We start from the raw sequence: 24112 nt of genomic DNA, 5'->3' as shown, positions 1-24112 counted from the left end.
GGTTGGAAAAGACCTAAAAGATCATCCAGTCCAGCCATCGACCCAATGCCACCATGCCCGCTAAACCATGTCCTGAAGCGCATGGTTATAAATTGGTTATAAATTTTTATTAACATTATACATGGTACGCACGCTCTAGAGGCTGGGGGTGCGGTGGGGGGGTGGTTCTGCTCTCACGGGGTGTTACTTTTACCACCATAATTACATTATAATGAGGATGGGTTACTTCTGAGCTGCTTGATCCGGCAGTTGGTGTGTCACCAGAATTTTCTCTAAGTTCATTGCAAGGTTGACTCTTCAGGGCCGCTTTCAGTCCCTGACATTCTTTCTCAAGCCTTTATCAGTCCCTGGCATTCTTTCCCAATCCTCCTCTAGCCACCGGTCATCAATTCTTCTTTGCTGGAGCCCCACCAGAGCCTTGTCCTGTGCCACCTTGCAGCGGCAGCCCCGCCACAGCTGGACACATCTGCGCATTGCGAGTTTGTGTTCCTCCATGTATGAACACACGTATGATGAGGAAACCAGTTCAATTTAACGTCTTGTTGTGTGCTCTGCCTCTGCAAGGTGGTGGGCAAGCCTTGGCAAGTGCACCCTGCTAGGGCTGGTGGGGGGCATGACCAGGGGCTGGCTGGCCCGTCCCTGCCTGATGGTGGCGAGGCTGCTTGGGGGCACGTGTGGGCCTTGCTGTGGTCCCATCCCCTCGTGCCCTCCCGCCACGAGGCAGACGGGACAGCCCTGCCTGCAGGATCTGTTCACAGATCTGTCGGCCACGCGGTGCCACCCGCCCTGGCCAGCTGCACGGTGACCCTGCTGCGTGGTGTGGGGATCGCTCGCACCAGTTTTAAACCAGCTCCATGTGCGCCCACTCCTTGTGCTGGGGAACACGGTGAAAAGCAGATCTGGACTCATCTGGTTCCCCATGAGCTCTTGGTCACCCATCCGCCTCTCCCAGCCTCGTCACTCTTCTCCCCAGGTTTCAGCGTTCAGAGCAGTGCATGAAACGAGGGACAGCCTTGTGGAGGTGTGGAGAGGAGGAGGAGGAAAGTGAACATTTTGGCTCGCTTGACCCCAGGGGAATCTGTCCCACAGACACAACACAAAGCACGGTCGGTGCATCCAGCCAGGGCAGGGCTGAAGCTGCCAAGCAGCAACGAGCTCTGCTAGCAGCAGAGCACCAGTACGAGCCACTGGCAGCTGCCGGGTCATCTCCATCCTGTGTTTCCTCTGAAGCCGAGAGTGGAGCAGCCCTGTTGGCCTCACTGGCACAGGAACCCACCGTGTGCTCCACAACACGTAAACATAGCACAGGAGCTCATGGCTTTGGAGGAGCCACCTTCTACCGGGATTGAGCGTGATTAGAGAGAGTGGCTCACAGTTTGAAGCAAGGCTGAAAAGCTGTCCTCGCCCCAGACCAAAGCCCTGGGATTTCCGCTCGGTGTGGGGTGTGTGGGCACAAGCACCCACTTCCAGCCATGTGGGCTCCAGCGTGATCTCCTGACCAGTGCCCTCACTCAACCCCCAGCCCCGGCCCAGCGCCTGCCAGAGCCCGGTACCCTCTGAGAGCATTCATTTAGATAATCCACACAAGGAGGGTCTGGTGCTTCATACCACATTGACTTCTCTGAGGGCATTTGGTGTTACGTTGGATTTTGATTTAGCAGAGTGATACAGCAATGTGCTGAAATTGTGATACACGGTGGGATTGCAGCAGAACCGTGACGCCCACCACCAGTCTCTGGATGCTCCGCCGTCACCATGCTGGGTGTCCCCAGCTGCCGGGAGGGAGCACGTAGGCTGGAGCCAGCTCAAGCCTGTTGCTCTCTTCAAACTCGATGATCTCAGAGGGCTCTTCCAACCTCATTGATTCTGTGGTTCTGTGTGATTCTTTCTGTCCCATGGCAAGTGTTCCTCATGCTGAACCCTCTGCTTGAATTTCTCCTGTTGTTAAATGAACCATGCTCTGATAGCAATAATAGCCATTAGAAGATGTTCATTAATTAGTTATTGACACTGGCTAGTTAAAGGAAGACCTTTGCTTCATGCCTCAGAGAGTATCTGACATGTTTATCAATACATTTTGATTTACAAGGCTTGCTGATTATTGTATGCCTGCCCATCAGACGCAGAAAGTGTTTAGGAAGTTTCTAATGAGACCTCTGCTGACCAAGGAAAGGTTTGTGGCCGTGGTGGTAAATAGGAAGGGAGGGGGGCTCCTGAGCATCTCAAGTGGCTGGAAAGTTTACAATTGACATAAATCAGAAGGATTTACTTCAGTGTGGAAACCTTGGCTGTACTACACGGGCGCAAGCCCGTCAGGTTACTCTGCTGGCCTGTGAGATTTTTGAGATTTGACACTAAAGATTCTGGTACTGGTGAAGTTTCTGTAATGCTGAAGGATGTTGATTAAATATTCGCGAGGTTATTGTGACCCATAATGATGTGAGAAATAAATAAGTGCAAATGAACTGGTACCTGAGCACTTGTATTGATTCCCCGAGTATATTAAGAAATAGACACGAACTGGTAAATAAGGCTGCCAGAGTGGCCGAAGCACATTTCGGGTGTCACATCTTGGAGTTTCTTCAAGACAAGTACCTTCTGCCGCTGTCAAACATTTTGCTCTGCCAGCCACAGAAATCATCAGTATGCCCTTACTGAAAAGATTTTGCTTTCTAAGAATACTTTGAAAACTGTAAATGATAAAATGTTAACTTTATCTTTCTGCCCCTGCTTAGAAGAACAACCAGGCGATCAGGCCCAGGCAGTGTGGGTTTATGAAAGGCAGGTCCTGCTGGACTAACCTGATCTCCTTCTGTGACAAGGTGACCCGCTTACTGGATGAGGGAGAGGCTGTGGATGTTGTCTACCTGGACTTTAGTAAAGCCTTTGACACTGTCTGCCACAGCATTCTCCTGGAGAAACTGGCTGCTCATGGCTTGGACGGGTGTACGCTTCGCTGGGTAAAAAACTGTCTGGATGGCCAGGCCCAAAGAGTTGTGGTGGATGGAGTTAAATCCAGTTGGTGGCCAGTCACCAGCGGTGTTCCCCAGGACTCAGTGTTGGGGCCAGTTCTGTTCAACATCTTTATCAATGATCTGGATGAGGGGATCGAGCGCACCCTCAGCAAGGTCACAGATGACACTAAGCTGGGTGGGAGTGTTGATCTGCTGGAGGGCAGGAAGGCTCTGCAGAGGGGTCTGGACACGCTGGATCGATGGGCCAAGGCCACTGTATGAGGGTCAACAAGGCCAAGTGTGGGGTCCTGCACTTGGGACACAACAACCCCCCGCACCGCTACAGGCTGGGGCAGAGCGGCTGGAAAGTGCCTGTCGGGAAAGGACCTGGGGGTGTTGGTCGATGGCGGCTGGATATGAGCCAGCAGCGTGCCCAGGTGGCCAAGAAGGCCACCAGCATCCTGCTTGTATCAGCGCTAGTGTGGCCAGCAGGACTAGGGCAGGGATCGTCCCCCTGTGCTCGGCACTGGTGAGGCCGCACCTCGAATCCTGGGTTCGTTTTTGGGCCCCTCACGACAAGAAAGACCTTGAGGTGCTGGAGCGAGTCCAGAGAAGGGCAACGGGGCTGGGGAAGGGTCTGGAGCACAAGTGTGATGAGGAGCAGCTGAGGGAGCTGGGGGTGTTTAGCCTGGAGAAAAGGAGGCTGAGGGGAGACCTTCTCGCTCTCTACAACTGCCTGAAAGGAGGGTGTAGCGAGGGGGGGTCGATCTCTTTTCCCAGGTAACAAGTGATGGGATGAGAGGAAACGGCCTCAAGTTGTGTCAGGGGAGGTTTAGATTGGATATCAAGGAAAATTTCTTCACGGAAAGGGTTGTCAAGCACTGGCACAGGCTGCCCAGGGAAGAGGTGGAGTCCCCATCCCTGGAGGGATTTAAAAGCCATGTAGATGTGGTGCTGAGGGACATGGGTTAGCGGTGGGCTTGGCAGTGCTGGGTTAATGGTTGGACTCGATGATCTTAAAGGTCCTTTCCAACCAAAACGACTCTGTGATTCTGTGGTCTTCCCACAAAGAAATCAGAGAGCAACAGCGTCAACAATTCTACGGATGTCGCGTGGATATTCGCTTTATTTCAGTAACCACCACAATAATGAGCTCTTATAAAGAGTACATTCTACCAGGAACAAAACTGAGTGAAGTACAGGCTTTTACGATTAGTTTTTGCTAACAACTTCCTCTACAGGCAGGCATAAAGAGTAATACTCACTTCGCAGGTGCCTTTCGAGTGGCCTGTTTTGGCGGTGAGGTGGCAGATGGTGCCGATGCAAACAAGGGGACTTGCACTCACCCTGCGGTGGGTGAAGTAACACAAGGCCTCACCTAAGCACACACTCCTACAAATGACTTCTACCAACTGACATCTTACGTTAGTTCAGGGCAATTCCTTTTTATGGGAAGCTCCAGACAGAACTTGTTTTCATATCTTATTAAGAAAAATTAAGAGAATGCAATATAGCATTCAAATTACAGACTGCTGCGCTTACGCCTTTTCAAAATCTATTTTGGCCTCTTCTCCCAGGCAACCAGCGATAGGACAAGAGGACACAGCCTCAAGCTTGGCCAGAGGAGGTTCAGGTTGGACATTAGGAAGCATTTCTTCTCAGCAAGGGTCATTAGCCATTGGAATGGGCTGCCCAGGGAGGCGGTGGAGTCACCATCTCTGGAGGGGTTTAAGAAAAGCCTGGCCATGGCACTTAGTGCCCTGGTCTAGTTGCCATGGTGGTGTCAGGGCAATGGTTGGACTCGATGAGCCCAGAGGGCTCTTCCAACCTCATTGATTCTGTGATTCTATTTAACTACCCTGAGGTCTATCAAAGACATGAATTGTGCTATCATGTCATGTAATTTAGTCTCGTCAGCACTAGAACATTTTATTAAGCAAGTCACCAAAGCAGCCTTTGTTAGTTGTCTTGTGCTGCAGAGCTGGAAGGTCACTGAGGGGCACTGAGGTGTTGTTACCAAAGACAATCGAGCCATCACCCAGTCGCTTATCCTTGCTCCCTTGCCACCTGCACAGTTGCAAAGTGAACTCACCAGGGAACCAACACAGCGGAAAAAAATGACAATAATTTTGATTCACAAGTGGGGATGCTCACAGAATCCCAAGGCTTTCAGCCTTCATCTGATGAGGGAGATGCAGGCAATGTGTCCCTTCCCATCAAGGCTGTGGCAGCAGCAAAAATCCCTGCAAGCAGGTCAGCGAGTCGCAGGGCACCTCAAACACCCTGCAGGAAACATCTTCAGTGTCACCTAAACCACCCTGAGCCTGATGAAAGCCACTATGGTGAAATCCTGCTGCGCTCTGCTGGTTCAAAGCAGCTCACAAAGCACTGGTGGGACAGCCCAGTCCTTCAAGACTTTATACTGGCTCAGATACAGACTCAATTCTTGTTAATTAGGTATTACATGTCCTCTCAAAAGTGGCAAAGCCTCGGCAGGAGACCGGCCACGGGCAGCACGATGTGCTTGGCCTCCTTCGACACAGATGCCTACACGTGTGCCTGCACTTCAATGGGATCATTCTGCACTGCCAAGTGGTCTAGTAACACAAAGAGCCCACACGGCTAACACAGAAGCGTTACTTGTTTAGTCAATCCACTATACGCTGTTGGCAGAGACACCAGGATAACGTAAACGAGTAAATCACGTCAGACACAGCAGCACAAAAATGTAGGGTTTATTTTCAGATGTTTGATAATTCAAACATACTCACATCTTCACATGAGATTTCACTGTAGCGTTTGTAAAGTTAAATTTTGAACAAGCTCTTTGATAAGTGCTTTGACGCTGCTACCAGGCTTTGAGATGAGATACCCCCATTTTACAGAACGGGACAGCTAAGTGGAGATGCCAGTCTGAGATATTGCTTCATACTGGAAGACTAGGAAAGCAACAAGCCGGCCACAGGCTCCTGGCTTTGCAGTGTGCTCCTCCAGAGGCAGTAGATGTCAATGAATAACGTAATTTAACGTTGCTACTTCCAAAAATGCTCCAAATTTATTTTTTTCTTAGAGAAAGAAGACAGAAATCCCCCTGCACAAGGTCTATTTCACAATGACATTAAAATTTTGATAAAAACAGATCAAAACTAGTTAAATATGTTTATGTGCTCATATTAGTTCTTAATTACTCTAATCTCCTTACTCAGATAGAAGCTTTATTCCTATGCATCGTAAGAGCTCAAAAGGAATTCAGATGTGCTATAGGAAACAGACAGAAAATGTAAAAAACCCCTGTTTTTACAACAAAACACTAGAAATGCAAGGAAGATGGAACAATCAGAACGTTACTAATAAGGCAACACAAGAAAATATTAAAGTACAAAATACTCCATTTTATTGATGTTTTGGTGAGATTGTTTAGTATAGCTCAATGCTGTTAGTCCCCTGATATCAAAACGATTATCAAACACAATGTGGCATGTCCTAATGCTTTAAAAAATGCAGCACATTTCCTTAATGCTTATAAAATCAAGAGCCAGAATATGACTATTAAATAAATCTTGTAGCAAAATCTTAACGCCTTAAAGGAGCTAATCCAACCATTCACTATGTTTCCATGTTTCTGTCTGCCTTGGATGCTCAAGGTGCAAATGACACGTTGACAGACATTTGGCTTTTTTTTTTTTTTCAATGTGGAACGGTATAATTAGAGATGAAGACACATTTCTTCGTTAGCAGACTACTGTTTCATGTCAAGGCAAGTAGAGAAAGATTTCCGTGTTTCCTTTGGTCTGACAACGACTGTTTGGTTTCTGTGCTTCAACAGTTTCGGCAGTTCATCCTGCTAAATGACCTACAGGACTGTGGTTAGGATTTTATTTTCAGTTTATCCAAACACAAGCCCAAGATGTTTAAGAAGGCTAACTATTAGGTAGCACAAACTCCATAAAACTGCTGAATATCATCACACAGGATACATTTGCTAGACAGAATACAAGAAAGAGGGGAAAGTTTGCAGATTTTTTTTCTATTAATGGAAAGCTGTTGCTCTGTGACTTTGATAGCAGAAAATGCAAATCCTCTGTCTCTCCTGAGCAGCATGGACATGCTGTAGCCCTGACCCAGCTCCTAGATGGCAGAGCAACATTTATCAGCAGAAGTGCTCCAAAATTTTATTTAGAAACTTAATATGCTGAACACCAGTAGTTAGTTCACGTGCATCTTTAACACAGAGACTGCAGACAGTATTAGTTATAATGGTATCAAAGAACAGGAAATTAAAACAAGATTTACATGATTCACTTGCAGAATAACGACCACTGAATTTCTGCTATACAAAGTGTACAGTGCTATTTTTTTTTAAATTAAATTTATGCTAGATTGTTTCAATTTATGTGGAAAAGTACATTTACGACACTACTTGAAGTGGAACGACTGGATTTGACAACTACATTTTATAGAGAGACTTAAATAAATATGGCAAGTGAGGATCATTCCTGACTTGTAGATGGATTTGAGGAACAATCCATAGTTGTGAAGGAAGATAAGTAAGTGTACAGAGGAGGAAATGGAAGCCTGAAGATAAGAGTGTCAGAAAAGGACAATATGCTTATGCAATAATGGGGATCAGATTGACTATCAGCATCTGGAAACAGCAAGGGACTCTCTTACATGGTAAAAAAAGCCATCACAAATTATCTCGCTCCTTCAAAATGACAAAGCAGACAAAGACAAGCTCTTTTCAGACTTCTGGGTGTATAGAATTTTAACATAGGAGATACAAATCGGTTAAAATACTGCTAAGAATAGCACAAACAAGAAACAGTACTTCACTTATCACTTAATACAAGTTTCTACAGAAAAAAAAAAAAAAAAAATCAAACATCCAGATCTTGCTGTATTCAAAGTATATCTACATCTGGCAGTCCAAAAGTTATTTGTCTTGGATTTAATTTAAGCACCTTCATTACACAGTGTCCTTTACTACAAAACAGCCAAACATACATTCATAACCCTAGAACTATTTTTATAATTAGCATATTTTAAAGCATTATGTCAGACAGGTGCATCCGAAGTTGTTTTTCTCTTTTAAAGATACGCAGTCTGCGTGAGTTACAGTAAACAGCTCTTGCAGTACTGTCCGTACATAATGCTGCAACTTGTTTTACAGGTCATTTATTTAAATGCTTTCACTGTTACAAAATACTTTAGGGAAAAAAAAAAAAAAAGAAAGAGGAAATTTGCACTTCAGTTTCTCATTCTTGAAACGTGCTACTTCACGAGATAACTACGGTCTCACCCCTCTGCCCTGCAAAGGAACTGCCTGGCTTTAGGGATTGTATCCCCGTCGGCCCAGAGCCTGAAAACACATCACAGTAACACTTCACACGTCTACAGTGCGCCTTCCAAGGACCTCCAAGTTCTTCACGTGCAGCTGTTTAAGCCTCACAACACCCCTGTGAGGTAGGTACAGTAATATCGCTAATCGACAGAGCCACGACTTTTGCGTGCGTGGCACAATCACACGTTAAGTGTTCACTGACCAGTAACAGCAGCCTCCGAGCCTGCAGCCTGGAAGAAAACAGTGTTCGTGTTCCTGCGGTGCCTCAGGGAGCTGGACGTCTGCGCTGGCGTTCTCCTCCAGGCCCGGGATGGAGGAGGTTAAAGCAAAGTGCTCGGCAGATTGCTGCTCTGCCACCTCAGGCAGGTTGTCTTGGAGTGCTTGTACAGGTGGCTGGACTGGCTGAAGCGCTTGCCACACTTGAGGCAGGCGTAAGGCTTCTCTCCCGTGTGCACACGGATGTGTTTCTTGCAGTCCGTCAAGGTCAAAAACGTCTTGCAGCAGATCTTGCACGCGTACTTGCGCGCGCCTTCTACCACCAAGACGTTGTGCTCAGATAAGGCCTTCTTGCATTTTGAAAGGACATCTGCAGATGCCCTCGTCAGCTGTGGCGGACCAGGCTGCGATGGGTGCCCGTTCTCAAAGGAAGTGGTCCCGTTCATGATCAGCTGGGAACTCGATGAGTTATCTTGCAGCTGGGAGCTCCTGACAGAGGTCACCACAGGCATTTTGGGGGCTATGCGGCGGTAGCCAGGAAAGCTGCTAGCTCCACCTCTTACCGACCCCATCATTGCCCTTGATAGGGAGTGCAAGCCCAAGCCTGACCGTGGAAAATCCATGCCAAACTGTTCTGTTGCCCGGTACCCAGAAGTCTGTACGCAGGGAAGACCCATCACATCCTGCATTGATCTAACGAAATGAGAGTCTGCAGGCTCACTAAACGGATTCTCAACATGAGAGATGGTGGCGGATGAATGGCCACCAGCAGGCCCCGACTCGGGACTCACCAGGTAAGAGGCATCACTGTCCATTCTGCAGTCACTGGTGGTATTTGGAATGTTGTCGTCGCTGTTCTGACTAGCACCGAAGCCGCCACCACCTCTGCTTTTATTTAGGAAATTTGAGATACTGAAAGTAGACTTGTGTTCCAGGTTGTTTGACACCTCCATAATATGGATGTCTCCCACCCTATCAGTACTGGACTGCGGGTCAGAAAAGCTACGATCACTGCTCTCGGGACTCAGTTCTATCTTCTCTGCGCTCACCACTCCTCCTTCCACTTCAACAGACTCGCTGCCCTCCGCTTGGGAAGTGACATCGCTCACCTCGTCTTGAGGCTCTGGGGAACTCAAGGGCTCAGACTTCACCACCACCCTCATGTGCTCTTTTTCGTTCAGACTAACCTCTGGATTCTCACACGGGAAGTTGTTCTTCTCAGAAGTACCTTCCTGGTCAAAGCTGGTTTCCACCTGCGTCGCCTGGGACGCCATGGACATCTGTGAAATGTTTCCGCCGCTGTTGTCAGACTGGCTGGGCACTTGAGCATCTTCCTGAGCACTGAAAGACTGATCAAACATAATAGTGTTATCCTCCTGGTTATCAGCCACAGCATCGGCCTTAGAGTTGTCCACAATCTTCAGTGAATCGGGCGAGAAGAAATCTTCCCGTGAATGAACCACGGAGGGCCCGCTCTCTGCGGTCACGTCGGAAACGGGCTCATCCATGGCAGGCCTGATGCGCTGCCTGGCCCGATCCTCCGAGGACTGCTTACGTTTGTGCAGACGACGGATAGGAAAAGTAGTGTGCTGCTCGATGTTACTCCTCATCGAGGAGCTCATAGTATTTGGTTGTTCCTCTGCGCTCTGGGTGGAATTCAACGCAGAGCTCACGATGCTCAGCCCAAGCTGCTGGAGCATGAAGGACCTCTGCATGCGCGCATTCTGCTCTTGAACTCTGTCGCTTGGTGGAGACATCGGCAGCGTCCTGGTAGTAAGGTAGTGTTTGCACGCTTTAACAACAGAGTTCAAATGTAAGTGAGAAGCAGCCAGCAAGACATCCATAACGTTGCTCTCCCCAAGCATTAGTGTGGAAGTATACATCATGTCTATCAGAGCAGCAAAAGCTTCTGCTGTCACCACTTCGCTGTCCAGCTGAATCATATTCATAGTTTGATCTCCTTCTGCTACAGTAAACAGGGCTCGGAAATGCGTGCTACATGCTGCCAAAACAGAGCGATGGGCTTTGAAATGTCTGTTTCCCACCACAATGACACAGTCGCAAAGCTGGCCATGAAGCCTCTGGTAGTTGAGCTGCTGAAAGATTTGCTCAAAGTGTCCCGGAAAATCCATGATCCTATAAAACAAAACAGAAGAAACTATAATATTAAAAATAGCTGAAGTGCTATTTGGACCACAGCGAAACCCGGTTTAAAAATGACAGATGATGGCTGAAAGACAGATGAACAATAACTGATCTTAATTTACCACTGCCACATTGGTGCTGCATCGAAGCTGACAATCTTGTGGAGGAGGATGAGTAAGAAAACACGGGTTCTGCCACGGAGCTGACCTAGTGTAACAGCTGCCTCAGCATCAGACGTGTCACAGGCAGCTCTGCTGTAACACAGGTCATTTCACCTCCGGTAGCTCCTGTCCGAACTAAAACACACTACTGAGTAAAGCATTTAATCCTGGTTTTTAAAAGAAAATCTAACAGCGAAAAATCTACTGTACCCTTTGATAAATTGCTCACGTTATTAGATAAACCTCCACTGAAAAGTCTGAACTGTAACTCTCATTTAATCCAGCTTCACCTTCCGCAAATGACTTTCTGCACAGTTCCTCAGCTCCTGTGCAGGACTGTCATTCAAGTACCTGCTTTTCACACAGAAACACAGAAAAGAGAGTTAATGGAAAAGAAGGGAGACACTTCTGCACCGGAACAAGTGGTCAGCTCTTATCTCAACCTGCCACCTTTAGCTATCACAAGTGCAACACAATTTTCTTATTTGCTAGTTTATCAGCTGGGATGCACTGGAAGTCCTCTGTTTTTCCCACAAAATAAATAAAACGCTAGGAAGAGAGAAAAGCTGGCCAACGTTCAGAGCCATCTCCGTACTTGCTATTCCTTATGAGCCTTCCTGGTCCATAAGGAAGTTATGGGAAGCTTTTGACACAATGATGCACCACTCAACAAGCAGACAAACTCAGAGGTGCTTTTTTCTTAAATTCCTGTTAAGAGAACATAAGTCAAATCTTAGCAGACTCACTTTAAGATTAAACAGGTGACTTTCAGTGACAATTCTACTTCTTCTCATGACAAATCAACAAAGTATAAGATTTGGGGAACAGAACGGTTGTGTGTACACACACATACACACACACACTTCTGCGCTCACGTTTATTTTTCAATAGCAATACCACAGTACCATGTGGCACAACAAGACTGTAAAGCAGCTAAAATAAAAGGCCACACAGAAAGAACTATACTTTTGAAGAGGGATCAAATGTGAGTCTGCTGATTTAGAAATGCTGTCCCAGGCCAGAGATAGCAGCTGCCAAGTACACACATTCACTCGGAGGAAAACAGGTACAGTTGTTGATATAGATTGCTAATTACCCTGCGGTTTTGTTCACCTGGATGGACACAGATTAACTATTTACTTGGAAGAATCAGCTGAAAAAGCGAAACCCCAGAGATGCAAAGAGGCAGCTGCAGAATTAGAAAGATCCATGGGGTTCCGGCAGCAACTCGGCTCCAACTAGAAAAGCGCACCTGCAATGTTCCCCAGCCTTGGATTATCACCATAGACGTGTCAAGGGGAAGTGGAAGGGTTCTTGATCCTCTTTTACAAAGGATACACATTTTCTGAACTAGTTGAGGAGTTACTCTGCAAGCAGCATGAGATTCGGTTTCTCAGTAGGAAACGACGTTAACAGATGCTGTGCGTGCCGTTGCTCCCTGCACAATAACTGGGCTTGCTCCCATGCCATACCCCATCAGACCAAATTCCCCCAGGCCCCAGAGGAAGCTCTGGCTGGGCCTGGGGCTGAGCGAGGTTTCCCAACCACACCATCCGCTGGCAGAGCAGAACAAGCACGAGCTGAACACATGCTGGGTCCTCCATCCAGCAAGGGTACAAAGCTAGGCCCCTCTTCTCTATTCGGCCCACAGCTATAAACCTTGTTGGACTTAGAATACTGGTCTCTTCACTCAAAATCCCTGAGGGACAACCTGGACAAACAACGGGACCTGCTCAAGTTTGCAGATTTTGCTCGCTTGGACTAACATCAGGCTACATAAAATTACATGAATTGGTAGTACGGTAGGCGAAGAGATCTGAATTCATGCCAGAAGAGGTGGCAAACTAACGTGAAAGCATGAAGACTAAAACCATCAGGTCACCAAAAAATCTCACAAAACTGCCTCAGCTGCCAGGCTGGAGCTGACCTACGAGCAGCTGCTGTTCCCCAGTGGACAGGCAGCCGGCGTTCACCCACCTCCTCCTCCTCTGAGGCACACAACATACGCTCTGCAGGTCTTTGCTGGAGAACGATTTCACCACCTAGTCCCTGGACAAGGATCCTCTCCAAAGGAGAAAGGCTTGCAAAGAACCACAGTTTTACCTAAACACTGAGAAGCCAAAACTTCTGCTGGCAAAAATCTGTTGCCTCCAACCGTAATTGGTTCCTGTGTATTTTAAAAAGAAGAAAGAAATAAATTACACTTTATACCTTCCAGCAATGGTGAGGGTCCAGGCTTACCACGGCATCAAAACCCCCCTAATCTGGCAGCACTAAGGCTATGACCCCTGAATGCTCGAACTAAGCACTGTCATGAGATTTTATTAAGTACTGTGTCAGAGTCTCCCTTATCTATATAAATGAAGTTATGTAGTAAAACAGAAGAATCTGAGTTTGCTGCTTTTTTAAAGTAAGAAATAGGAATACAGGTAATAGGTGATTTTATTTGTCTTTCACTACCAATGCGTATTTGACAGCAAAAATAAGATGACATTCTCAATAAAAAAAAATGTTAAGCAAGACAAACTTTGGAATTGTACAGGTTTGTTTGTGTATAACACAAGAGCAAGCAAGGAAATGCTTCCTGGTGGTTGTAGAAGGGAGGAGGAACAAAAGAGCAGACCCTGAAACTCACCGACCTCAGGCAGCAGGACAAAAGGAAGACAGCGAGCCTGTGACAAGAGCCACAGGTCCGGGCAGGAATGGTCTGGAACGTGGCAGAGGCCAGGGCTGCTCCGTGAGCAGTGCTGCGACGTCGCTGTGTTGCTGTCTGCCTTTGCTGCTCTGACACACCTGCTTAAACTCGTGCCCTCCTTTGTTCCAGCGAACACCGTGCAGGGACAACCTCCTCTGTAAGGAAAGCTGCCCTCCAGACAGGTGTCCATGGGAAGTTGAAGGGACTGCCACACAATTCTTCGTTTATCTTCTTTCGCTCGCCTCTGAGATGGGCTAGATGTTATGCCAGAGATGACGCTCTACCCCTGGCTTCACGGGATTAAAATATAGGAAGATCTCGGGGGAATCTGGAGAGGAGGAGGAGATGGGGGGGTGGGGGTGCAACAGTTGCCAGAGCAACAAAGAAACACTCTCTTTTGGTCTGTTTAGAGAACCATCACTATAGCATCGGTGTGCTCTTGGGGGCCTGGATGTTGGTTGACTTCCTTTTCACTCCACTCCCCAGTCAAGAGTGACAGCTCCAAGGAACCATTTCACAGGTGTACGGCTATATGCAGGGCTGACCCGCACAGTGTACAACGCTGCAGCCCACCAGCAGACTCCCTGGAAAACACCAGGCACCCACCACACCAGGAGAGCCAAGGGGTCTCCTTTCCCTAAGGACTAGAACTGCAGGGCACCGTGGTATTGACTACAGTGACTTCCCAAAATGCAGCCGTGCTGAACCATAACCACCCACAGAGCCAGCTAAGATGAGAACACTTTGCTGTGACCCACCTGCAACCAGGAACAAGATAGTTCCACTTGTACCTTCACTGCAGAAAGCTCAGGGCCCAGCAGACTGCTCCAGCTTCAAGGGTCGTCAGAAGCAAGCTGTCCACAAGCACCCGAGCCGTTCCCAGTCTGTGCACTGCTTTAGGTCATTTCAGAAAACGCACTGTAGAAGATGTAGAATACCTGAGAGCTCACACATTGCCCTTACCCAGCCAGTCCCAGGAGGTGGTGTACTTCAGAAGACTCTGCAGTAACGCATTCGAAGCAATAAGTAGAGAAGACTGGAGGAGGAAAACGCCAAACCACACGAAGACATGATTTCACATCAGTAAAAAGATGAAGCTGGATTGCAGAAAGGAAGATGGGCTACAGGGATGGTCCACGGTATTTCTGCCCAGGCAGCAATACGTATTCGACACAGAGAAAAAAGCAAGAGTTGTCCTTTTGACCAATGGTTTGGAATTTCAGAATTCAGAGACAGTCCTTGCTCACAGTCACCAAAAGTGATGGCGTCCTTTGTGCACCGAAAACAAGACAACCCCCAGTATTGCTTCAAATAACATTAATTTGGCTTGGTATTTAACTTTTACTACATGACAAAGGCTGAAGTCCTCAAACCAGAATCAACAAACAGACCCCACAGTGAAGCTGAGATCTTAAACAAGATCAACTGAAAATTGTAAAACTGGATTTGAGTCGTATACGTTGCGTACTAGTCACACACCGCATTCGGTGAGGTGTCAGCTACTTCAGGTTACCAAATACATGCAATGCATCCAAGTCAACATCTAAATAGACATGAGTGACTTATTTCTGGATACGTACATTTGGTCTGTCCTCCCCTCCTGCTTCGGTGACTCCTTTCAGCAACAGCTCGCCACAAAGACTCCCCCGAGCCACCCGCGGGCTGCACGTCCCCACCATTCCCCTACCAAATGACCCAAGGTCTCCAGCACGTGACGGGTGGCGTCCCATCACACGGTGTGTGAACACCTATTTGGATGAGGGACAGAGAGGCTGCCAGCTGAGCGGCGAGTGGTTTCGGCAGCCAGTCTCTGCTGCCTTCGTGAGGCTCACAGCCAACTCCAGTTCACATCCTGGGGACCCAGGGAACGTGAGCTGAAATCTTCTGCTGAATCAGATCCACACTCAGGGGAGGCAGCAGTGGCACAAATAGCAGACATCGAGTCCAGCGGCCTTTTGGAGAGCGGCAGGAAAGGGAACAGCTTAGTTCTACAATCAAATGAGCACAAGAGAAAAGACACTATACCAAATTGTTTAGCTACAAGTACTTTTACTATAAATACAAATGGTCAGAGCCAGGAAAATTTTAAGGGCAAGCAAAGAAAAAACACCTACGAAATCCTGACTGGAAAACAACCGTTCTGCCTGTCCCTGGACCAAGGCCTATGAAATGAAACCAGCAGGGTCAGAACCAAAGAAACACTCCTTCATGTAATGCAGTAAAGCTACAGAACTTGCCATGGGCAAGTATACATGAATTCAACAGCCACTACTGATTCATCGAAGAAAAATCAATTGAGAGCTACTAAATATTCAGCTGCCACCTCTTCTTGGGGAAGGCACTAAACCACAAGTCACTGGAAGCGTAGTTTTACATACACTCACCTCTCTGGTTTTCAATTCTGTAGCTTGCTTTGCTATTTTGCTATTTATTTGCCCCCAGGGACCTACGGACCCCCCTTGCTGCCAGGTCACTTCACCGGCTCATCCAGGTTGATCTTTGCTGGCCATCAGACACTCGCACACCCGCACACGAACCAGCTACAGCCCCACGGACACAGGGACTCACCACCCTGTGTCTGACCCCCGTGGCTGCACTCACACCAGCCAGAGAGCCCTCACCCAGGACAGAGCCAGGAGGGAATTTAATTAGGAGCAGGACAGACGATGCTGATCAGGTGTAGGGCTCTGTGACACCGTTGATGGGTCACACCAGGACACTGGGCAGAGGTTCTGCTGGGACTGTCCTTCCTCGGGGTCCTTGATTTGGGTTCCCACCTGTACCCCTGTGCTCCTCTGGGCCTGCGATGGGCTGGCTCCAGGGATGGGCCTGGGAGCAGCCCCGCAGGGTGCTGTTTGAGGTCCCCCTCCTGCCATTGCCTCTCCAAGCTCCCTCGGGGCTTTGCAGAGGAGCTTGATGGCGTAACCAAACATTCATGGTGGCATGTAAAAATATTCCTCCTATATGCAGATGAACATAAGGCTTACACTTCTAAAACTAAGCCTTCCCTCTTAAGAAAGCGTCAGGATTACAAATACCTAACTGGGAAGATGATGTGCAAGTGTTTTGAAATTCTAGGGAAAAAAAGGACCTACAATTTACACAGTCTGTTTATTAATCTCCCATTAGTTATCAACCTCAAGAGTCTCCCTGTCAACTCCAACCAAATTTAACAGAGGAGATTAGATACTGAAGTCCCACATTTTTTTGTCAGTGTCTGGTTACAGAAGCCAAATTTATAAGGACTACTTCTCACAGAGTCATAAGGAATTCCCTTATTCTCTTAAACAACACAAAACTCCCCAAACCAAACCCAGCCACCTGGCCAGTCTGCACACACAGCTACGAAGGAGGCACTCGTGCTGCCATTCGCCCGAGCCAGGCAGGTAGGAAACACAAGGGATGGCTCATAACATAATCACACAGCAGGAAAAGGGAAACTATAGATTTTTCCAGAGGAATTCAGGTTTTATTAGCACATATTTCTACTACTTTTAATGGTAAAAATTTCTTCATATGGTTTCTATTTCTTGAATGATTAGCATTGATAATACTACATAGACTTACAGCCTCTTTTTCCATCAAATCCCTCTGCTCTAACACTTAAGCTGCAGCAAGATGGGACAAGGCAAGTATTTAAGTACACTTGCACTGACACTACTGCAGAATCAAAAACTTTTCCCTTGCTTCTTTAAAAAAACCTTAAAGTTATCTCACTATAAAAGTGTGAAAAATAACTCTGAAAAATTATCTATTTAAAATTTTATTACTATGTCCAACACTAAAGGACAGTTTAGATTACACTGCAATCCTGAGCCACTGTCAAGAAGTTAAACGTACATAGTCAAACAAACAAAAAAAATCAAATGCAACCTCAAGTTTCCCCTGAAGAAGCTTTTAATAGATTGGAAACTAATTGATTTTGTGTTACTAAAACCAACAACAAAAGCTGCCTCAACTATACCACTCACTAGAACGACATCAGAAGAAATCTCACAGACAAATACACTTGTCCTGGTCTCAATGGGATTTGGTTTGAGTGTGTGGCCAGCCATGGTGATCAGGGCCATGAGCAGTTAAACCCAGGGCAGCTGGACCCTGGCTGGCCCACAGGTGTGTGCTATATCATTGACACCAAGCTCACTATAAAAGGGAGGGTTTGCTGGGAAGAGGTGGGGCTCTTCCTGCTCTCCTTCTCATTGTGATTCCTGGAGCAACTTGCCAGTGCTTTGTAGATAAGTATAGTTTTGTGTTGTCATTTACATTGATTTCTTCATTTCATTAAATCTGTTCAACTTCAACCTACAGGTCTCCCTCCTTTTCCCAGTTCCCTTCCTCATTTGGGGAAGGGACACTGGGTGATAAAAAAACTGCTTATTGTTTAGCCCCGGGTGCAGGCTAAACGTGGACAACGCTACTGAAAACTTTAGACTACGTAGTTGTTTTTTCCTTATCAGATAAACAGAGGACAATTTATCACTTGCACCTCAAACTCCATTCCCAACAATCTGTATTTAAATGCATCTGATATTCTAGGTACCAAGCCTGCAGGAATCCATGGCATATAGCCAAAACTTGAGAGCGTGCCAATACAATATTAATAACTGTTTGCCTCTTACCTTAAATTACATTTTACAAAACATTACAGTACACTTGTACTGTGCTTAACCATGGTGCTTGAAATAATGTTTCTCATAAAAAGCTCCCCTCAAGCCTGAAATGCAAGCATAAATCTAGATACAAGTCAGTGATACAAGTGTTATTTTAGAAAACACTTCCTACTATCAGTTATGTTGTTGTTTTAACAAGTCAGCGGGATGGTGGGAGGGTAGGGGCAGGAAGAAATGGAAGTCTTCACTTTCTTTGACAATTTTGACAAACTTTGACAGTTTGGAACACAGAGGGTGTGTATTCTCTGCTCTGAGAGTGTCTTCAAACTGATCATATGGTGGAATTTTAGCTAACAGTACGTCTCTGTTTAGCTCACATCCAGAGCTAAACAATACCCAGCTGTTCTATCACCCAGTGACCCCCACCCCAGCCAAGAAGGGGAATTGGGAAAAGCAAGGAGACTGGTGGGTTGAAATGGGAACAGATTTAATAAAATAAGAAAACCAGTATCAATATTAAATACACAGAGTTATACTCGGCCCATGTGGTTGTGAGCTGTGCACCCCCAGCAGCACATGCCGGGTGTCAAACACTGCCAGCACCACCACGATGGCCACAATGAACAGGAGAGAAGGTGTTGGGAGCAGAGTGACAGGCGAGACCCTCCAGGGACAGTGACCATTGAGAAGAGAGGGGCCATCCCAGCAAACTTTCCAATTAACAGTGAGCATGACATTTATGGTATGGAATACTGCTGTTGGCCAGCCTGGGCCAGCTGCCCTGGCTTTCACTCCTCCTGCCTGTAGCACCTGGCTAACACACACAGAATCACAGAATCAATGAGGTTGGAAGAGCCCTCTGGGCTCATCGAGTCCAACCATTGCCCTGACACCACCATGGCAACTAGACCAGGGCACTAAGGGCCATGTCCAGGCTTTTCTTAAACCCCTCCAGAGATGGTGACTCCACCACCTCCCTGGGCAGCCCCTTCCAGTGTCTGATGACCCTTGCTGAGAAGAAATGCTTCCTAATGTCCAACCTGACCCTCCCCTGGCGAAGCTTGAGGCTGTGTCCTCTTGTCCTATCGCTCGGAACTGCTCACAGCCTTGATCACCATGGGCATCCACATAACCATGGCTGGCCACAACCTAAAGCACAGTGTCTTATCAACTTTGTTCATGTGCTGCAGTCTTCTCAAAAATCCAGCTTTTCTGAACAGTAAATTGATTCTATGACTCCATCCCAGTGAAATCAGGACACAGTAGTTAAAATGATTTCTGGATTTGCCCCGTACAACTAAAGCAGACTCCAGTGTTACATTGCTTTCATGTACGTGACTACAGTGCCAGCCATGAAAGGCATTTTTTGTGTGTGCCTGACAAGTAGCTGCAACTAGTGACTTTGATGACTGACAGTTGAGCTTACAGGGACACCTTCCACCAGACCAGGTTGCTCCAAGCCCCATCCAAGCTGGCCTTGAACACTGCCAGGGAGGGGGCAGCCACAGCCTCTCTGGGCAACCTGGGCCAGGCTCTCACCACCCTCACAGCAAAGAATTTCTTCCTCAGATCTCATCTCAATCTCCCCTCTGTCAGTTTAAAACCGTTCCCCCTCGTCCTGTCACTCCATGCCCTTGTAAAAAGCCCCTCTCCCGCTTTCCTGTAGCCCCTCAGGCACTGGAAGGTGCTAGAAGGTCTCCCCGGAGCCTTCTCTTCTCCAGGCTGAGGAGCCCCAACTCTCTATTGTCAGGGAGGATGAGTTACAACTTGTCTAAGAATCAGAAAGGATAAACTGCACTGCAAAAGCTATTGCTGCTTGCATCAGCCCTCCAGAGAAGAGAAAGAGATTAGCGTATGGCTTCGTATTTTCTCATCATCTGAAAGGTACTGCAAATACACAGTCCAACCCACGGCAACACCAACTCATTAATAAACAGTAACAGCACAGCCAGCCAGCTGCAAAGAGCATCTTTGAAAAGAGCAACAAGAAGCTTCCTCAAAAAGGCTAGATTTTCCTTAGACACTCTTAGCTGTCTGCAGAAATTACGCTGTGACACGGCCATCCTCCTGCTTCCTCTCGTTTCCACGCACCTCCTCCTGGCCCTGTGATGCATCTCTTGGTCTCTGGATCCTGCAGCACAGTGTGACAGTTCAGAGGAAGAGACGCAGGAGGAGACTGAAATGTGACACTCGGGCATTTTGATGTGCCATCTCAGCTTGTCACCAGGGGGTTAGTTTCTTTGTTGTAATCCCACTATTTAACACACCTGCACTGCTGTATATTCTGAACAGATTGAACACTGTAATTCCTGGCTAACCTCTTCATCACCCCTTGGGCTTCAAGGCCAGTGCCACAGCTTTCACAGGCATCAGTCTCTCAAAAGAGTTGACATACACTTTTCTGGTCAACTTACAGCAGCACAGTGTTTTCTAGGTGTCAGTGAGAAACAGTAAAAGAAGATCATGGATTCTATTATTGATCTTATGAAGCTAAAGAACTGCATCCAGATATGAGAAAACGGCTGTTCCCAAGATCACAACGGGGTTTTAGGCATTGCACAGTGAAACACCTGAGGAAAGGTGTTTTGGCAGTATCACAATTTGATTTATTTACAAAGGGAAAAGCAGAGAACGCTGCTACACAGAACTGGCAAGACAGACAGCTAAGGGCATCAGAAAACAAACTGCCATCAACGAGGACTGATCTGAACTCACAGTTATGTTACCAGTTCAGAAAACCTCTCTTGAGACTCATGGTACCATGGCAGTCTCTGTCATTGCCATCCTCCTCTCACAAGAATGCCTAGCACTGCAAAGAAAACTTAGTTGCCAGCTTCTCCTGCCTACCATCGCCCCCAGTTCATGAATCGAACCACAACCACCACACAGAACCAAAGCTCTGCAGGCAAGGATCCCCGAGGAGAGGGCAGCCACACACAGCTCAGCACCAGCACGATGTCTTCTCGCTCAGTGTGGCAATCGTTTCCAAATCTCGCTCTTCAGCTGCGCTATTTACCAGAGATTCAAGAATTTTAAACAGCCCTGTGCAACCACCTTCCTTGGTGATTCCTTTGCCCAAGCTTTTAACCCCAGTGAAACCAGGGTTAACTTTTGCCAGGAAGTGGTTTAGATTGAAGTAACACATATTAGTTTGCCACCACCACAATGGATTCATTAGTATTACACATCTTCAGCCTAAGCAAATACCTATATCCACACAACTGATTCAACAGATGACTCCTGTGTTTCAAATGAGAACTGCTGAATCCTGCTTCTGATCTTGCCAAACTTGTTTCAAAAACTCATCTTCTAACATTATCATTTTACCCTCAGAAGGGGAAAAAAAACCAATCTACATGGATGCTCTGCACAGCTCTGTCAACTTTGGCACTGTGGCGGGTTGATCAGACACCCACCCAGCTGCTCTCTCACTCCCCCTCCTCAGCAAGATGGGGGAGAAAGTACGATGACAAGCTTGTGGGCTGACATAGGACAGGGAGATCATTCACCAATTACCACCCAAAACGCTGGACTTAGGGAAGATTAATTTAATTTATTGCCAATAAATAACAGAGCAGGATAGAAAGAAAGAAAAGCAAAACTAAAAACACCTTCCCCCCACCTTTCTTCCTTGTTCCCAGGCTCAACTTCACTCCCAGCTCTTCTACCTCCTCCCTGCGAGCAGCACAGGGGGACAGGCAGTGGGGGTTGCGATCAGTTCACAACGCTTCACCTCTGCTGCTCCTTCCTCCTCACACTATTCCCCTGCTCCAGTGTGGGTCCTTCTCACGGGCTGCAGTTCTTCCAGAACCACCCCAGCGTGGGCTCCTCTCCACGGCGCCACAGGTTCTGCCAGGAGCCTCCTTCCACGCAGGCTCTCCGCAGGCTGCACCGTGGGCCCCCATGGGCTCCAGGGGCACAGCCTGCCTCACCACGGCCTCCCCCAGGGGCTGCAGGGGAACCTCCCCCCCTTCCTCACCGACCTCGGTGTCCGCAGGGCTGTTTCTCTCACATATTCTCACTCCTCTCTCTCGGCTGCTGTTGTGCAGCAGTTTTTACCCCACCTTGAATGTGTTCTCACAGAGGTGCTACCAACATCGCCGACAGGCTCAGCTTTGGCCAGTGGCAGGTCCATCTTGGAGCCGTCTGGAACAGGCTCTGGCTGATATGAGGCAGCTTCTGATGTCTTCTCACCGAAGCCACCCCTGCAGTCCCCCCCCACTGCCAAAACTGTGCCGTGAAACCCAATCAAGCACGTGCTAACAAAGAATTAAAAACAAAATGTTGGCTTAATCACAGTTTAAAAGTCACACTGGAGGGTAACAATTTACACGATTTGAACCTATTATGGTGAATTAACTAAATTCCTTCTGAGTAAATTTTGAAAGGCGGAGGAAGAAATTAAGCAGATTTTGTCAGTTCAAATATGGTAACTTCCTCTCTGTTTTCACACAGACACCACCCCTTTATAACACATGGGTTTACAGCAGTGAGACGTGGTTACCAGCTCAATCACTGCAGACTTTGCCTTCGTTAGCACGACCACGAGAAAAACCTGCAGCGAGTTAGCTCAACGCCACAGACACAAAACACACAACCCAGAGAAGCACGCGGTGCGCACGCAACTTTCATACACCAACGGTGCACGTGACGCCTTTCCACCTGCACGCCACCCTCCACAAGACGAACTACGACTCAAGTGCAAGAAAGTAAAACCTAATTTATACCATGTAATCTGAAGAGATGTTTATTTGGAAATTCCAGAACATTAAATCAACTGACAGATAAGAAGGGCTGTTGTTCCTGTGCTCACTGCTGAATGCACTGGACTGAAGAATTGAGTCGTACCTTTTTTCTTCTCTTTTGTTTTTTTACATCACCTGGAATATCCAAGTTTTATGTCCCTCTCAAGACTCAAGATGGCACCTACATCCCATCCTCCCATCATCAGCCGTTCAGAACACATCCAGATATTTAATTTTGTGTTGTACACAGGCATCACCGTACACACACCAGCCCTCCAGATGCTCCTCGTCAAACGCAGCGTCTCACACCCACCAACGCAGCTCCGTGTGTCTTGACCAGGCCAGACCCAAACGCGCTTCAAGGAGCCCCGACACAGACGCCAAGCGCCGGCTTCGTCCCACCGGATCCTGGCAGAAGCAGCGCCCGGCTGCCGCAGGGGCTCTGTGCTGGCCGGTGTCACCCCGCTGCCACAAGTCCACGGGCCTCAACAGGACCCGCCGAGTCCCCAGCGGACGGAAACCCCGCAAAGGGAGCTGCAGGTGCGGGAGAAGCAGGGCCCCGCCGGCGGGGGAAGGCGTGCTGTGCCGCGGGTCCTTCTCAAGGGTGCAACGGCGGCCCCGCCACCCGGCGGGGCACCCACCGCTGCGGCCACCCGCAGCCCCCCGCCCGCGAGGCCCCGCCGCGCCGGCGGCCGCCCGCTCCCGCAAGCACCGGGGCCGCGGGCGTCCCGCCCGCAGCTCGTCGCCCTCCCGGGCACCTCCGCCTCCCCGCGGGGCTTTCAACTGGCCCGGCGGGGTTGCCCGTGGCGGGGGCCGGGAAGGGGCGGCCGCTCGGAGCAGGCGCGCTGCCCGGCCCCGGCCCCCCACGTCACCCGCCACCGCCCTCGCCTTGTCTGGCGCCGGCGCCGCCCGCCGGGCCCGCCCCGGCCGCCGCTCACCTGCGGTCCCCGCCCCCCGCTGCCTCTGCTCTCCGGGCGGGAAGGGCCGCGGCGGGGCGCCCCGGGCGGCGGGAAGGGCCGGGCGCTGCCGTCGTCCTCGGCCCTGCGGCCCCGTCCCCGCGGCTCCGCCCCCACGGGCCCTGCGCTGCTGCGGCGGCGGCGGCCGCGACGGCCGCGACGGCGGCCGGAAGTGACGCCATCGCGCAGCGGCCCGCCCGGCCGCCAACCAATCAGCCGTCTCATTACTGAGAAGCAACGGCGCCCCGCCCTACCCGGGACTCGGCAATAAGCACAGCCGTGATTGGGC

The 24112-nt window shown here is 48.5% G+C and overlaps 1 protein-coding gene across 3 annotated transcripts; it reads right to left on the bottom strand.

Moving 5' to 3' along the window:
- Window positions 1-5682: 5682 nt before the first annotated feature.
- On the bottom strand, window positions 5683-23927 carry ZBTB5 (zinc finger and BTB domain containing 5). Of its 3 annotated transcripts, none has more exons than XM_068420268.1 (2): window positions 23806-23927; window positions 5683-10647 (listed from the first exon to the last, which is right to left on the bottom strand). In XM_068420268.1, the coding sequence occupies exon 2, from the start codon at window positions 10641-10643 to the stop codon at window positions 8616-8618; it is 2028 nt and encodes a 675-aa protein (XP_068276369.1). In that variant the 5' UTR covers window positions 10644-10647; window positions 23806-23927; the 3' UTR covers window positions 5683-8615. The 3 variants fall into 3 exon arrangements, 2 of the variants coding, with proteins under 2 accessions (XP_068276369.1, XP_068276370.1); XM_068420269.1 differs by lacking the exon at window positions 23806-23927 and adding an exon at window positions 12795-12979; XR_011049844.1 differs by lacking the exon at window positions 5683-10647 and adding an exon at window positions 22854-23401.
- Window positions 23928-24112: the final 185 nt, after the last annotated feature.

Source organism: Nyctibius grandis, chromosome 30, assembly GCF_013368605.1.
Source record: "Nyctibius grandis isolate bNycGra1 chromosome 30, bNycGra1.pri, whole genome shotgun sequence".
NCBI classification, from domain to species: Eukaryota; Metazoa; Chordata; class Aves; order Nyctibiiformes; family Nyctibiidae; genus Nyctibius; species Nyctibius grandis.
This window is presented reverse-complemented; position numbering and strand designations above follow the sequence as displayed.